The 17,119-nt window shown below is 40.7% G+C and overlaps 2 protein-coding genes across 4 annotated transcripts in view; one reads left to right on the forward strand and one right to left on the reverse strand.

Moving 5' to 3' along the window:
* The window catches only part of PGBD1 (piggyBac transposable element derived 1), a 38,378-nt gene extending 34,550 nt beyond the window's left edge, over positions 1-3,828 (forward strand). For both annotated transcript variants that reach the window (XM_057494185.1, XM_057494184.1), the window contains one exon: positions 1,981-3,828. In XM_057494185.1, coding sequence (XP_057350168.1) covers positions 1,981-3,538 — 1,558 coding nt within the window. In that variant the 3' untranslated portion in view covers positions 3,539-3,828. The remainder of the gene's footprint in view (positions 1-1,980) is intronic.
* Positions 3,829-6,080: 2,252 nt separating this feature from the next.
* ZSCAN31 (zinc finger and SCAN domain containing 31) lies at positions 6,081-15,920 on the reverse strand. Of its 2 annotated transcripts, none has more exons than XM_036907067.2 (4): positions 15,441-15,920; positions 8,715-9,181; positions 7,809-7,959; positions 6,081-7,278 (listed from the first exon to the last, which is right to left on the reverse strand). In XM_036907067.2, exons 2-4 carry the CDS (start codon positions 9,084-9,086, stop codon positions 6,503-6,505), a joined length of 1,299 nt encoding a protein of 432 aa, XP_036762962.2. In that variant the 5' UTR covers positions 9,087-9,181; positions 15,441-15,920; the 3' UTR covers positions 6,081-6,502. The 2 variants fall into 2 exon arrangements, with proteins under 2 accessions (XP_036762962.2, XP_036762961.2); XM_036907066.2 differs by having other exon boundaries at positions 15,480-15,919.
* Between the last annotated feature and the right edge of the window lie 1,199 nt (positions 15,921-17,119).

The following is a 17,119-nucleotide window of genomic DNA, read 5'->3' on the forward strand; positions in this document are numbered from 1 at the left end:
CAGCTCCAAGTCTGTTTAAAGCAGAAAGGAGGTAGAAGGGCACCTCTACCATTGTCTGTCCTGGTATCAAGAAAGCAAAAACCTTCCCAGAAGCCTCCATCTTCCCCTTATTTCTTGCCAGCTAAAACTGTCTCATGACCACCTGGCTACCAGAGATCCTGGAGAACTGACTGTCTAGAAAAAGGGAATGGAATTATCATGACTGGCTTAGACCAACCAGTTCATGGCCTGGACCTGGACACATGGCTGCCCCAAACACAATTGGGTTTCTGATTAATTAAGAGGAGGAGGGCAAGGGATGTTGGCAGAAAAGTAACAAAGTCTGCCTCTATCATGGAGCAGATTTTTAGGGATTTGAAACTTTCTCAGGATGTCTCAGGCTGAAATTAATTAGGCAGATTATGGATAAAGAATTGGGTTTAGAAAAACAAGCAAGGAACTGGTAAGAAGAGGCCAAGAGTTAGTTGTGTTGAAAAGACAGTGTGTTCCAGGTGCACCTTTAGAAGTTCCAACTTACATTTCATATTATCCTTCTTTTCTTCCACTCCTCATTGAGCAAGAATTTTATCATTCATATCCAGTCATATATAATACAGAGACCCTACTTTCAATAAGTCACCTGAGGGTCGAGCAGATGAGGCAACACAGGACTACAATGTAGTGTGATGAAGTGCCCTGTCGGTAGGATAGATCATATAGGAGAGCATCCACCTGAGCTCTGGAGTATCAGAGAAGGCGTCCATAAGATGTGGTGTCTAAAACAAGATTTGATGAGTAAGCATAAATTTGTTAGATTAAGAGGAAGTGTGTAAAGGAAAGAGGCTAAGAAATAGAATATGCAAATGTCTAGAGCAGAGAGGAGAACAGGAAGAGAGGGGTCATGGGAGCTGAGGAGGGAGACCATTTCTAAGAGCAAGTTTCCAATTCAAACACTCCGGGTCATCTTTGGAGTAGGGAAAGAGGTCATGTTTGGAGATACCAAGAATTGGATAGGAGATTTGAGAATAGTGATGAATATTTGAAATAACCTGCTTTGGGGAACTGGGAAGAAAGGGACAAGAGGGAATGGGCAGTATTGCATAACTAGCTGAATCTGGGAGACCATCTTAGCAGTGTCAGTCTGCCTACTTGTGACTTCTTTGGCACTGTGCACTACTGGGTGAGAGCAGAGAAGACCAGCAATAGGCTTGATCAGGTGCTGAAGTTTTGCTGGCCCAGTGTTACAGAAGGACACTGGGCAGGTGATTGATGACCCTGGCAAGAAAGGTATTAAGGTGATGGATTATGGAATCTACACTGAATAAATAGGAAGGGAGGTGGAAGCAGGAGTGAATGAAGGTGTCTGAGAAGAACAGGAATCACTGACGAATGAGGAAGCTAGACTGAAAAGAAATTGGGGATAGAACGTGGGCTCTTACAGTTTAAATTTTAGCAGTGCAAAGCTTCCGTGTAATGACAGGCTTCAAGGAGTGTCCCTGCAGTTCACAATGTCAGGGACTCTGATGTTGAATGGGTCATACATGTACACACTGACACCTAGGATGATAAATGCCCTAATAACTATATGTTGTGTAAATTACATTACAACATACTCTTTTCACTTTTCCCCTTATGCCTTATAAAACTACTCTTTGACAATAGGACATTAGTAAATGAAATGCATATCTCTAGAATTAAAAAATGTGTATAATACTTTTCTTCTTAGTAACTTCAGCCTACTTCCTTGTAAACCCCATAGAAATCATTTCAAGGGCAGTAAGTTTGAGTTTCTCGTTTCTCCTTAGAGCAGTGTGTCCACCAGGTGAATGTGGAACTAGGAGACTAAATCTTTCCACATTTAGAAATTCTGTGAGAGGTTTGAGGGGCCAAGTAACAACCCCATTCCTTATCTAACTTCAGAACTGACTGATAGAGACACAGAAAACAAACAGCAAATAAGAATGAGGATTTTCATAGCATGTGTATTTTTTTCTTTCCCAGAGACTGGGCACCCCAGGTACCTTGTAGTACTCCTGTTCCTACTGAGAGGACAGTTGCTCATTTGAATACTCTGAAGGACCGTCACCCCAGTGACCTGTGGGCCCGGACACACATCTCAACCTTAGAATATGCTGCAGGAGACATTACTCGAAAAGGGAGAAAAAAGGACAAAGCTCGAGTGAGTGAATTGCTCCAAGGCCTTGCATTTTCTGGGGACTCAGATGTGGAAGAAGATAACGACTCTGAGACTCAGCCTGCTCAAAAAAAGCTAAAGATGTCAAATGTCCCAGGGAAGAATTGGACCAAAAGAGACATTAAACCCAACTTTCCAAGCTGGCCAGCACTGGATTCTGGACTTTTGAATCTCAAGAGTGAAAAGTTGAATCCAGTAGAGTTGTTTGAATTATTTTTTGATGATGAAACATTTAACTTGATTGTCAATGAAACCAATAATTATGCCTCTCACAAAAATGTCAGCTTGGAAGTCACAGTTCAGGAAATGAGGTGTCTGTTTGGTATCTTGCTTTTAAGTGGATTTGTGAGGCGTCCCAGAAGGGGAATGTATTGGGAAATCTCTGATGCTGATCAGAACCTTGTTGGAGATGCAGTTAGAAGGGACAGATTTGAATTGATTTTCTCATACCTTCATTTTGCAGATAATAGCCACCTAGATCAAAAAGATAAGTTTACAAAACTGAGGCCTTTTATAAAGCAAATGAATAGAAATTTCCTCCTATATGCTCCCCTGGAAGAATACTATTGTTTTGATAAGACAATGTGTGAATGCATCGATAGTGACCAATTCGTGAATGGGAAGCCTATTCGAATTGGCTATAAAATCTGGTGTGGTACAACCACACAGGGTTATATGGTTTGGTTTGAGCCCTATCAAGAAGAATCAACTGTGATAGCAGATAAGGATCTCGATCTTGGTTTAGGCGGAAATCTAGTGATGAATTTTGCCAATATTCTTTTAGAGAGAGGTCAATATCCCTATCACCTTTGTTTTGATAGTTTCTTTACAAGTGTCAAACTGGTGGCAGCCTTAAAGAAGAAAGGGGTGAGGGCAACAGGAACAATTCATGAGAACAGGACTGAAAAATGTCCCCTCATGAATGCAGAACACATGAAAAAAATGAAGAAGGGATATTTTGATTTCCAAGTGGAAGAAAATGATGAGATAATTTTGTGTCGTTGGCATGGTGATGGCATTATCAGCCTGTGCTCCAATGCTGTAGGCATAGAACCAGTTAATAATGTAAGTTGTTTTGCCAATGATGATGAGGTCACTCAGATAATTCAACCATCAATAGTGAAATTGTATGATGAATGCAGAGAAGGTGTAGCTAAAATGGATCAAATCATTTATAAGTATAGGGTGAAAATAAGAAGCAAGAAATGGTACTCAGTTTTGGTGAGCTACATAATTGATGTAGCCATGAACAATGCATGGCATCTACACAGAGCCTGTAACCCAGGTACCTCTCTAGACCTCTTGGATTTTCGGAGATATATTGCACATTTCTACTTGGAGCAGAAGGCTAACCTGTCAGATTAAGGCAGATAAAACAGATGCACTGCAGATACCAATAAGACACAGAAAAGTCACAAGTACGCATCAGACTGTACCCTCTGAAAGCAAACCTGATGTTTGCAATGAAATTAGTATTTTTTAAAATCAGACATTTATTGTTTCAAATACTATCATAACAAGTAATATTAAAGTTTACTTATAAAAATGTTGAACTCCAGTGGTACGTTTTCTATGTGTAATTTGGGTGTCATATGTGGAAATCATCTATTTGTTGAATTGGTTATTTTGTGCATTTAAAGAATGAACTGACTTTTGTTGTTGTAATTTTTCCTGGAAGGTGCCATTTAAAAAAATGCAGGCAAGATCATAGTAACCATAGAATGGTGCCAAATCCATAGTTGAAAATTGACACAGTCCACGAAGTAAGGATGATCTAAACAAAACATAGGGAATAAGAGGCTGAAGCCCTCATGTCTTGCCAATGGGTTTCAGCCCCGGGCAAGTTCACTATGGATTCAGTGAGACTGAGGAATGACAGTGGAATGTTCTTGGGTATAAAAGGGTTTGTTACCTGGCTTGTTCTCCTGTGGATAGTGGAGCAATCCAGTCATGTCTGCATCCAACAGTTGGCAGGTCTGTAATCCTCTGTTTCTGCCTCCTCCCCGAGCACTGGGCAGAGCTCTTTATACAGTGACTCAGTCAGTAATAGCTTATTGCCAACAGGTATGGAAGCAGTAGCCTAGCAGTAGGCCAGTTACATTATCAAGTAGTTTAGGTTCAGGTGAGGATCCTAGCCATAGGAACTTCAATTTTCCCCACACCTCAGCATTGGTATAAAACTGGATCAGACTGTGTGTAGATATGGATAAAATGAGAGTTCCTGTGGCCAGGATTCTCACCTGGCCCCGGTTGACTAGCTCACTGTGGGCAATACATCACTGTTGACTCTATATAGGGAGTTCCACCCACTGCTCTGGGTACAACACAATGGCATGGCTGCAAGGGTGCAGGAGAGCAGAGCAGAGGCTGGAGTGGTGGCAGTGCCAAGAACAGAGGCCCAGAGGACAGCTGTGTGGGACAGCTGGAGAGAGGCCCAGAGGATGGCTGTGTGGACAGAGAGGCCCAGAGGGTGGCAAGCATATATTGGTATTGAAACTTTGTGGGTAAATATTTGGCTGAATTTGCCTGTGCCAGAGCAGAGGACACTACGTTGTTTCCCAAACCCACTTTACCCCATCTGCCCACTGCACCTCAGGGGCATGTCATTCCTAAGGGAGAACAGGCAGTGGGTGTGCATGGGGACCACAGGGTTAGGGACTATGTGACGATGTAGAGGTTGTAGGTGAGAAAGCATGGGAAGGGCCTTTGATTTGCTTGGCACCTCTAGCATTTGAAGGACCATCTCAATACTCAGGGCTGTCTGAGACCTTGATACCCAAAGCGTGTGTTCCATGAGCCCACAGTATAAGCAGCAGCACTGGAGATCCCTGGGCTCCTTTCTGACCATTTGAATTAGAATCTGTGTTGTAATAAGATCCCAGGTAACTTGTAGAAACTCTCAAGTTGATAAGCATTATTCTACATAATCTGAACTTAGCTAATTGTTCCATTCACAAATTAGTCACTTTTAAGGTCAGTATTAAAGTTTTTTTTTTTATGCTCCCTAAGCTATAAAGAAAACCAAATACATATACATATACGTATACATATACACACATATGTACTTAACTATTTTTCTTATAAAGTTTGAAGACACGCTCAGCACAGTATACTTTTAAGCTGAACTTTTACTTCCTCTTTTCTGCAATTCTGATTCAGATTTTGACCGTGGAGAAAAGTATGGTAAGGATGTCGGCAGAGTCATTTAATATCCTATTTAGTTTTAAAATGATACAATTCCACCTACATCCATTTAACAGTATTATTTCTTATGTAAATCATAGTGCACATTTATTAAGAGCTGTTTGAAGTTTGAATTAATTTAATCTTATGTACCTATGAGAAGAGAACTCATCACTGAGAAGAGAACTCTTATCACCCCATTTTACAAATGGGGAGACTGTAGCACAGGAACATTTAAATAAGTTGCCCAGGTCTCACAGCTCACAAATGGAGAGGCAGAATTTGAACCTAGACAGTTGGGTACCAAAGCTTGGGTTTAACCCTGACAATCAATGGCCTGAGCATGGTGGTCTCCCCAGTCAAGCAGCAAGCTGCCTGAGGTTGGGGGCTCCTTTTCTTTATAGAGCCTACATGCTGCTGCTTGCAGTGGCATTCAAAGCTGCTAACCTCCAAAAGGCAGTGGCTGGGGAATAACGCTACAGAAAAAGCTATTAACAAGAAAGGCACATTGTGAAGGTTTTAAAATATCCTCATTAATTATTGATGACAAAAATGGAATGTACTTAGATATCAAATGGGACATGGATTTCTAAACCATCAAGAATACAGGTTTCACATCATGGATAATACTGCTTAGTTAATGAGTATGCCACCCCTTCTGATGAAAGCCCATGGAGATAATTTATCACATTCCTGTAGGAGACCATGGCAATTAATCCCTATGAGAATGGGAATGATTTTTATTCTCCTAAGCCTTAAGTGTGTTTAAAATGCAACTTTTATGGAAAACAAAACAAAACCTCACCAACTTATCCAATCTTAAAGTATACACAGATGTTAGTCTTTTAGAGTTGTTCAATATTCAGTACTACTCAAGAACTGACCCTCTGTACCAATTTATTTCCAGGTAAAATCTGGGTCCTTTAAGGGAAATAACTAGAGATGAACCAAGGGATAGGAAGAAGAAAGCTTCCTGGCAACTACTTACACCCACAGTCATCCACCCAGGAGACACCCATGTGCAGACATGCTACTCATTCCAAGGCAAAATATGTTTGATAAGAACAAAATAAGCCATTTGAAAATCTTACTTTCCAAGATGGCCCCATTTAGGGTCATGGGGTGGGGGGAAGGGTGTCCATGGAATTAGTCCAGTTTGGCAACAGTATGGATTCTAAAATGCCTAATGAGGTTGGAGTGATGACTGAAGGCTTTCCCACACTCATCACACTCATACGGTCTCTCTCCAGTGTGGCTTCTCTCATGTTTTATAAGGAGCGTTCGCCTACTAAAGCTTTTACTGCACTGACTGCACTGATAGGGTTTCTCACCGGTGTGGATTCGCAGATGCTGGAAAAGCCCCGCATTTTGACTGAAGGCTTTACCACACTCGTTACACCGATAGTGCTTCTCTCCAGTATGTATTCGAGAATGCTGAACAAGGTATGAGCTCAGGCGGAAGGTTTTCCCACACTCTTCACATTCATATGGTTTTTCCCCTGTGTGGATTCTTGTGTGTCTAATGAGGCCATTGCTGGCACTGAAGGCTTTCCCACACTCCTTACATTGATAGGGTTTCTCTCCAGTGTGGCTCCGCTGATGTTCAATCAGACCAGATCTCTGGCTGAAGGTCTTCCCACATTGTTCACATTCATATGGCTTCTCCCCAGTGTGGATTCTCTGGTGCTGAATAAGGACTGAACTCTGAGTAAAGCTCTTCCCACATTCATTGCACCTGTGACGTCTCTCTCCATCTGGGTGTCCCCCCTGCTTTTCTACCCTGCTCTCACATTTACGAGTTTCTCTGTACTTATATTCTAGAGGAGTGTCTCTTTGGAGTCTACTATTCCCAAAATGTTCCATTTCTTTTAAGACTTCTTGCTTTGAGGCCAATTCCTGACTTTCAGATACAATTTCACCATCTGGAATAAAAAATGGACCAAACAATGTCATCTTTTTCCTTTATGAATGAGTACAACCATAGGATGGGGAATAGGAAGATCCATGTCAAACATGCACATTCTAGTAATGCTAAATTGGCAGTGTAATGTAAAGAAAGGTTGATCAGGGGTATTGAGACCAGCAGAGTAAGGGGTCATCAGCACTCCTGACACAGCTGGAGGTCACCCAAAGAAGGCAAGGCTCCCAGAAAGGATGTTTGTAAGTGGACACTATAGAGTGCTTATTATGAAGCAGGCACTGTTCTCAGTGTTTTACATATAGTAATGTACTAAATCTTCAAACCATTCTATGACTAAGATACTATGATTATCTTCTTCTATAGATGCAAAAAGTAGGCACAGAAAGGTTATTTGGCCTGCCCAGTGTCACAGAGCTACTAAGCAGTGCTTAAACTCCAACCCAGGCAATTTGACTCCAGGGTCCAGAGTCTTACAATTACCCTATTCAGTGCGACTGGAGGTTCCTGGAATGGATCTATCAAAGTCCTTACCTTGTTTTCCAAATTTGTAGGGACCAAATGATTCACATTTGAGCTGTGTCACCATGGAGTGAAGCTGGATGGCTGTTGATTCCTGCTTGGCCTTCAGACACACCACATCCTCTGAGAGCATTTCTGAATGTCCATGTTCATAATCTGGGGCCTGAAGGTAGATAGGTATATTTGGATTCATAAGAGAATGACTACAGGAGCCCAGGCTAATAATCAATGAAAGATCATATGGAACAATATGAAACATTTTTTAGAGAAATGGGAGAGGGGAAGGTCCAGAGTTTAATTCTATACCCAAGAGCAGAAGGGGGAAAATAAGAGTGGTCCAATGTGCTGTGGTGGCTGACAATAGGTTTACAAGTTATTTGATACTATTTCCTTTAAAAGGTGGAGCCTAAGTCCCCTCACCTTGAGTGTGAGCTCTATTTAATGGCTCATTTCTACTGAGTAGAATGTGTGGCAGAAGTGATGGTATATAACTTCTGAGACTAAGTCACAAAAGCAATAGGGCTTCATTCTCTCTCTTTCTCTTTCCTGGGGAAGTCGGCTGGCATGTGAGGACACTCAATCAGCCCTAGGCAGAAACCCAGAGGGCAAAGGACTAAGACCTTCTGCCAATAGCCAGTGAGGAACTGAGGACCCTACCAACAACCATGGGAGGGAGTCATCTTGACTGGCATCTTCACCGCAACCTCAAGAGAGATCCTCCTAAGTAGCTCCTAAAATCCTGACTCAGAGAAACTGTGAGATAATGTTTTGTTTTTCTTAAACCATTAAAGGTTGTGGGTAATCTGTTATACAGCAACAGAGAACTAATACATGTGGCTATAACCAACCAACCTGGGTCACCAAACTTCACCCTTCATTTAGTATTCAGTGTCTAGGAGTCCATCTTCCTCCTCTCACCTGGTTCTCTGGCTCACTAAGCTCCCTCTCCAGATCTTCAACGACAGCCACTGCTTCCTCCCCACTCTCTGGGCGATGCTCCCGCACCCAGGCCTGGAGCTCCTCAGGCAGGATGGTCAGGAACTGCTCCAGCACTAGTAGCTCCAGGATCTGCTCCTTGGTATGTGTGTCTGGCCTCAGCCACCGATGACAGAGGTCCCGGAGCCGGCTCAGTGCTTCCCGGGGACCAGGAGTCTCTTGGTAACAAAAATGTCTAAAAAGTTGGCGGGAGACCTCTTGGCCAGAAAAGCTGTTCTCTCTGTCTTGGTCCCAGGTGGAGTCCTCCTCCACCTTCACAATCTTAAGTCCATCCTCTTCCTCTCTTGAAGCCATTCTAGGACTAATCTGGAAGGCTTACTCCAGCTTGGGGTGAAGGGGTAACAAATGACTTAAGATTATCTGATTTAATCTTCTTTAGGAGGATACACCTGATGATAAAACATTATGTTTTAATTGAAATAAAGCAATGGAAAAAAAAAAGAGACATATAGGAACAATGATTATACTATAATTTATGTTAATAAAAAGTATATCAAGGATTTTACTTACATATATTTAGAAGCTGAAAAAAAGCATATGGCAGAATGCAATAATGGCCCCAATTCTTCACTCTTCCCTGTAGTCATGTACTTTGCAGTGCCCTCCCACTGGGACTGTGGGCTCAACCATGTAATTGGACTTGGCCAGTATGTCACTAACAAGTGTGATACAAACAGAGGCTTGAAAAGTTCTCATATGATTGAGCTTGCTTGCCCTTGCCCTTTACACTTGGTCAGTGGAGGATATGCCAGCTTTCAAATAATAAAATACATACAAAACAAGAGTCTAACTACCTCAGTGGAGCAGATGGCCTATCCTAGCTCAGCTAACAGCCAGCCTACTCTCAGACACGTGAGTGAGTCTTGCTTGAGATCTGCTGAGCTGCTTGAGAAACCCACAGCTGACTGCAGATATTCAAGTAAGCCCTGCCCAGATTAGCCAAATCCCACATTCACATGCTAAATAAATATTTATTGCTGTATGTCACCAACGTTTAGTGGTTGGTTGTTATACCGCATTATTATGGCAATGAAAAATTGATATAGGAGGGTGGCCTCTAAGGAGGGAACTAGTTAACTGCATGCCAAGAAAGAAAGGGAAACTTACTTTTCATGGACTATTCTCTGTACTTCTGATCTTTAAATCACTTGAAATACTTATTCCAAGAGGTAAATAAATAGTAGTGAACTAAAAGTCTGGTAGAAAGTCAGCATATGATAGCTTTAGGTGAAGAACAGGAAATACAAAACTAGCTGTAATATCAAGTGATGAGTGCTACAGTATAGGCTTCAACCAAATATCCAGGGAGCAAAGAGGAGGGAAAAAGTAATTCTGGCTAGGTATGGAGAGGTGAAAGAATGTGGCTGAGGTACAAAGACATTTGAATTAGGCCAAAAATAATGAAAGGAGTTTGTCAGGCTGAAAGGGAAATTGGAGGGGATTTAATATCACAAGCCAATCAAAAAACAGGACCAAAGGTATTTAAGGTTACAGTTCACAGTGGATATAAGGACAGACAGGGGATCTTGGTGGCTGAACTACAGCCACAAAATGGACAAAGTTGAAAAACAACAGTAATTTTTAACTGTTCAGTATCTGACAATACTAAAGACTTCACTCTGAATGCAGCCCATGATAAAAAATCTGAAGAAGCAGTTAAGGACCTATATTAAGAAAATACAATATTTATATAATAGTTTCAGAAGAGGAAAATGTAGTGAATGGCTGAGAAATAATAGTGGATGAGAAAAAATTAAGAATTTTCCAGGAATGAAGGTATGATTTCTCAGATCGAGTGTACACCCCTAAATAAAATATGTGAAACTTCTGCCTGTTGAGGATAGAGACAATCCTGAAAGCTACTAGAGGAAAAGAGGTAGATTATCTACAGTAACACCGCAGAACACTCATAAGCAAAAATGGAGTCCAGATTGCAATCAGAGTGAGGAAAAGGACGACTGTCAACATGAAATTTACCCCCAGTCAAATATAAGCAAATAGTGGGAGCAAAATAGTCATTTCCCACCTATAGATCCCTCCTAAGAAAAGTAAAGGACGTAGTTCAGCAAAGAAATGTTAACTCAGAGAAAGTGTGAAATAGAAGAAACAACATAATTTTAGTTCACTACTATTTATTTACCTCTTGGAATAAGTATTTCAAATGATTTAAAGATCAGAAGTACAGAGAATAGTCCATGAAAAGTAAGTTTCCCTTTCTTTCTTGGCATGCAGTTAACTAGTTCCCTCCTTAGAGGCCACCCTCCTATATCAACTTTTCATTGCCATAATAATGCGGTATAACAACCAACCACTAAACGTTGATGGCATACAGCAATAAATATTTATTTAACATGTGATAAAATATGACAATAAATTTAAATGACTATGGCAAAAAAATACAACCCTATGAAGTAATATACTCACCAATGTGTAAAATTATGTATTTAGAAAATTCTTTATTTACTACAGCACTGTTTTGACCAAAAGGTTGGAAATAAACTACATGTCCTCCAATATGGGAATGTTTAATAAATTATAGTAATCCATATACTGTATTCTGTGCAGTTAAAAAAAAAGAGCTCTTTATGCACAATATGAAAGGACTGCCAAGATATATTTAAGTGAGAAAAGCAAGGTGAAGAGTGTGAACAGGATGCTACCATCAGCTGTATAAAAAAGGAAAAAATGAATATATAGATATATATTTATATCTACATCTGTATCTGTTTTCCCTATTTGGACACCCAAGCAACATTACTTGTCTCTGGGATAGGAAAAAGATTGTTTGGGGCAGGATGATAATCAATTTTTCCTTTATCACATTTTCACTTAAGAATGTTTTACTACATAAAATAGGTGAGATATGAAGCTAAAATTCTAATGTACAATAACAAGATGTGGTGGATATTCAGTTCAGTAAAATGTCAAGAGTGTATTAAGGCTTTCACTATTACCAGGAAAATGAAATTCTAAACAATGACAGCATCATTTTAAAAATTCTGAAAGTAAATATGTATCTTATAGTTTAAGGGTAAATCAGTAATGTATGGAACAAATGGAACTCTCATATATTGATGCTGACAGTTTAATGGATACAACCACTTTGAAAATTCTTTAATCTATTAAAGCCTGAGAATAAAAAGTTCCCTCACTCCTAGGAAAAGACTGACTGGTCTTTTGCTATGGTATCAAGTAGTCCAGACTGATCTGTTCACTCAACAATTCACTTCAGAAATTTGCAAGCCAATCTGTGACAACCTATAGCTTTTGAAAATCAGCCAATCCAGAATGACTTATTCCAATAAACACAGCTCTGAGTACCAACTAATAGGCAACTGTTTGTCCCATGAAACCATGCTTCCAGAGGTGATGTCAGTCCACTTAACTCCATAAACATCCAGCAATCACTGAACTCCATGCTTCCCAAAACTCCTATATAAAATCAGCAATCTCTGGAGACTGACGAAAATTAGGCTTGGGGTGGATTAATGATTGTGCATTGAGTATTGACCCCCCTATACAGAATTTTATTGTTGTTAACAACCATTTAATCAATAAATATGAGAGATGCCCTCACACACACACACAAATATATATATATATATATATATATATATATATATATATATATATATATAAACACACTTCCAATTGTAAAATAAATAAGTAACCGGGATGTAATGTATAGCATAAGGAATATAGTCAAAATATTGTAACAACTTGGTATGGTGATAGCTGGTACCTAGAATTATCATGTATATAAATGTTGAATCACTGTGTTGTACACCTGAAACTAATGTAATACTGTGTGTCAACTACCCTTCAATAAAAAATAATTATTGAGGAAAAAAAAAATCAGCAATCTCTTCTGTTCAGGAGGATTGTACCCAGTTGGCACACCTCTTCAGCTCTGTTTTTGAGTTTCAGATATTAAGTGAGTCTCAGGATTTTTTGACAGGCTGAAAATATGTGCACCCCATGGCCTAGTAATTCTACTCCTGGATATATACCCCAAAGAAACAAGTGCTTATGGCCACTGAAAACTAAATACAGGAATGTTCAGAGCAACTTTATTTGTAATAGCTCTAAACAACTCAAATGTCCATCAAGTGCAGAATAAATAAACAGTGGTATTGTGGTAAGCAGAATTGTAAGATGGTCCCATGATCTCTATCCTCTAGTGTTACTCTTTTGACTGTTAATTTACATGGCAAAAGGTCTAATTAAGATGTAATTAAGGTTACTAATTAGTTGACCTTATGACAGAGAGATCTCTGAGCTAGCCTAACATACTTACCTGATCCCTTTAAATGCAGAGTTTTCTGTGGCTGGTGGCAGAAAGAAGTCAGAGATTTGAAGCATGATAAGGATTTGATGCACAACTGCTGGTTTATCAATGGAGGGAGCCACATGAAAAGGAATGCAGGCATCTTCTAGAAGCTGAGACCAGTCACCTGCTGGCAGCCAGCAAGGAAAGGGGGACCTCAGTCCTACTAGGGACTTCAGTCCTACTAGGGACTTCAGTCCTATAACTTCTCAATTTCTTGTAGTAGAAATTGAATTCTGATGATGGTTTAAGACTTGCACTTTTAAAATATAGCAGATAAACTTGGTACGATTTATTTTAAACACTCAAAGTTCTCCTGCTTGATTTTTTTCTGATGTCCTGCTTCTTGGCTGTGTTCTAGATAGATGTTGTTGCCATTTATTCACTCATTTTACTCAATAAATGTTTGGTGAACACCTACTACATACCAGGCCACTTTGCTAGGCAATAGAGATACAAAGGTAAAAAAGACCCATCCACTGTGCTGCAGGAGCCTACATTCAAATAAAGAAGACAAATGAAAAACAACAGCAACAACAAAAGTAAGGAGGCAAATAATACAATGAACAGTTGTGATAAGCACAGTGAGGAAAACCAATGAAGCACTGAGTTATCAAATAAATGGAGGACCTATTAAGATAGAGTGATGGGAGGTGAGATGACATTAAAGCTGAGCCCTTAAGAAGGAAAAGGAGTGAGCTGTGCAAAGAACAGAGGTGGCAGTCAGGGAGAGCACTCAAGACTATTCAAAGGCCCTGAGGCAGCACATGGTGTGGCCCAAATGAAAGGAAGCTGGAGTGTCTACAGTCAAGTGAGAGAAGAGTGGCAAAAAATTAGGCTGGCAAGACAAGCCAAATTATGCAGGGCACAGGAGTTTGGATTTTATTCTAACTGCCAAAGCCACTGAAGGCTTTTAAGATGACAAGATTTATGTTTTAAGAAACTCGCTACTGGATAGTGAATGAGCTTAGGGAATGAAGGTGGAGACAGGAGTGACAGCCGAAAAGGCAAGAGTTGAAAGAAGACTGGGGGTGAAGTCTACTGCCTTGGATCCAGAGAGACTTAGGGGTTATATTACTGTATTCTTCAAATTAACTTTGAAAAATACATACAACTGGAAGGCAAGACAGCTTAACCTTTGTTAGTAGACGTGCTTCAGTCTTTGGACAGATGATTATGGAGCTATGCTAAGAGCGCATATACACAGCAGTTCACGGCTCCACAGAGACAGAATTAGAACATGGCATAAAAGCCATAATAATCTTGGGGTGTGTACAAGGTACTATTCCTGGAGGAGGTAGGAGAGCTCATCCTAAAGTCAATATTCAGTTTCTATGCATTACCTGTAACCCACAAAGGAACTCACTTCAGAAATTTTTACTCAGTGCCTATTATGTGTCAGGCAGCAAACACATGATAAAACTGTGATACAACTGCAGAATTTGATACAGTGTCCTCATTTTCCCTAATTGAACTAAAAACATGAAGGAAAGAGCATAAAAGAGCATTTTTCTTATTAGCGTCAACATCAGATAATGACAATCATAAGCCACCTGTGTTGTAAAAAAAAACAAAACCCCAAAGGATAACTGATTGCAATGACAAGGAAATAGAGGGTCAACTAAAATACCAAAAGGAAACAGGCAAATCCAGAAACAGGATACTTACTCTACAGGAAGACCAAGTCTTTTCAACAGGGCATGGGATGGGGAAGAGTGGGGAAGGGTAGGATTGTTTTAAATTAAAGACTTTACATGCAACGAATGGTCTTTAATTGGATCCTAGTTGATATAAACCAATTAATGCAAAAGACATCTGTAGGACAGTTTAGGAAACTCTGAATATGAGCTAGGTGTTAGGTGGTATTAGGGAATGCTCCTACAACATAGCTGGTTGTGCAAATGATACTCTGGTTATGAATTGCGTATGTAAAATGTCCTTAAATTTTAGAGGTGCACATACGGAACTATTTAGGGATGACAAGTCATGATGCTTGTAATTTACTTTTAAATAGTTAAAGAAAAAATATATTCGACAAATACTGCGTAATGCTGTTACGTAACAGTGACGGACACAGCGCTTTTTGACATGGAGCAAGACCAACGCCCAACCTCCACCTCCCCGCAGCGGCTCCAGCCACAAAGCTCCGCCCCTTCAAGGGGTCTCTCCCACGACCCCGGCAGGGGCGGGGCTCTTCCTACACCACCAGGATTTCAGGCCTGTGAATGTGTCCCGACGACTGCAAGAGGGTGTCCGGGGGGTCACGCCTGCACAGACGTCCCCCTCTCCGCCTACTCCAAGGCGCGGACCTTATATCTTACCGGAGTCCGGCGGATCAGGGTGAGGGGTCTGAGACTCACCTTCGGCGCCGGGGAAACTCCAGATTCCCTGCGGAGTTAGCAGCACCTGAACGACCGACTAACCGCAAAGGCCGGAAGTACGTCAGCCGTCCGCGCCCTTTCGCGGAAGCCTCTCAACTCTGGCTGTTCCTGGAGCGCTCTGGTTCTTTCTAGGACCTGCGGAGGTTGTAGCGTCTTGATGGCTACTTCCTTACAATACTCGGAGCTAGACATCCAGCCGGTCTGGGTGGGAGGCGGTTCCGTAGTGTGAGATTTTGGTACGCAGTGGCTGCTGGCATCTGGGAGTCGAGCGGTCTGGGAAACGCAAAACATTAGGGTCAGAAGGACTTCATAGTTCCTCCAGTTTTATACCACCCGTTTCTTTCTGAGACTGTCCGCTTCCTCTGGTCTCATGGACACAGCTAAGGGGAGATGGTGGGACTGGGGGAAAGAATACAACGGTTTTGTTGTGGTGGGTGGTGGTTTTTTACTCTCAACTTGTCTTCTGAAATCTAAGCGTCTAGGAGGAGACACGGGCACGTAGACAAGTAACTACCTAAAGCTGGTTTGCATGTGAAATGAAATAAAATTTTTTTTAATGTTTAGGAATCGATTAGAATATACAGTAAATGCTGTGTATTTAGAAAGTAAGTGTATTAAGCAGAATTAGCGACTCAGAAGGAAGAGGAAAAATAATGGAGCAGAACAAGAGGCTGGAGTTTTCCAGCGTACGGGGGAAAGGAACAAGAGAAGAGAGTTACGGGAGATGGAATAAAAGAAGAAAATCAGGAATGGGTGAGCTGTTTTGGTGCATCCAGAGAATTGAGCAGAGAGCATGACTGGAGAATGAAATATGTGGCAAGGGGCACCAGCAACTAATTTCCTGGATCTCTAACCAAGGAGTTTGGCCAGTATGGTCAGATAGGCACCTAGAAATGTTATCGTGGCAGGACTGTGGAAAATACACTGGAAGGAACTGAGATTACAGGCAGGGAGGCCAGTTAGGAGAGGACTTCAAGAATTCAGGGTACGTGAGGGTCTGAATCAAGCAGTGGCCACAGAAATGAAGAGAAGGAGAGAGAGAACATACGTTAAGAAGTTGAATTGACTTTAAATTCATTAGTATATTCATTTAACAAATGATCGTTGAATGCATTATGTGTGTGTGTGGACACAATAATAACGAACACAAAGAACCCGCCCTCATGTAGCTTATAACACAGAGAAATACAGACAGTAGGAGATACAGGTTATACGATGTTACAGTGAAACGTAAGCATGAAAATGAAGATTTAGAATGGAAAATCACATCATTTTACAAATTTTAAAGTCTTAACACACATCACAGAGATCAGGAAATAATAAAATAACTTTTTATTTATTAACTGCCTGATGCACCACCTCTATTTTTCCCATAAACTGGTGTTATGTTTTTGGACTGTCTCTTCATATGTTAATTTTGTAATTTAAAATTTTCTAGAGAGAATGAAAAAGATGATGTGGTATTTCCTCTAGCATGCCTGGTCGAAAACATTTCAAATTGCTGATGTTTAGGTAAACCTTTATCAAGTTTCTTCCAATTACAGGCTACATATTTTAGGACATTTTGTTTTTTATGTCAGGACAATTCTGAGAATCTCATTTGTGACACTTATCAGTTG

This window comes from Manis pentadactyla, chromosome 16, assembly GCF_030020395.1.
Source record: "Manis pentadactyla isolate mManPen7 chromosome 16, mManPen7.hap1, whole genome shotgun sequence".
Taxonomy (NCBI): domain Eukaryota; kingdom Metazoa; phylum Chordata; class Mammalia; order Pholidota; family Manidae; genus Manis; species Manis pentadactyla.

Bases quoted from the DNA above. Each gene is read 5' to 3' on its own strand.
- ZSCAN31 (XM_036907067.2), bottom strand. From the start codon at position 9,086: ATGGCTTCAAGAGAGGAAGAGGATGGACTTAAGATTGTGAAGGTGGAG. The intron at 7,960-8,714 runs GTGAGAGGAGGA...ATCTACCTTCAG, and splicing joins TTAGTGAGCCAGAGAACCAG to GCCCCAGATTATGAACATGG. The intron at 7,279-7,808 runs GTAAGGACTTTG...TTTTTATTCCAG, and splicing joins CTACAAATTTGGAAAACAAG to ATGGTGAAATTGTATCTGAA.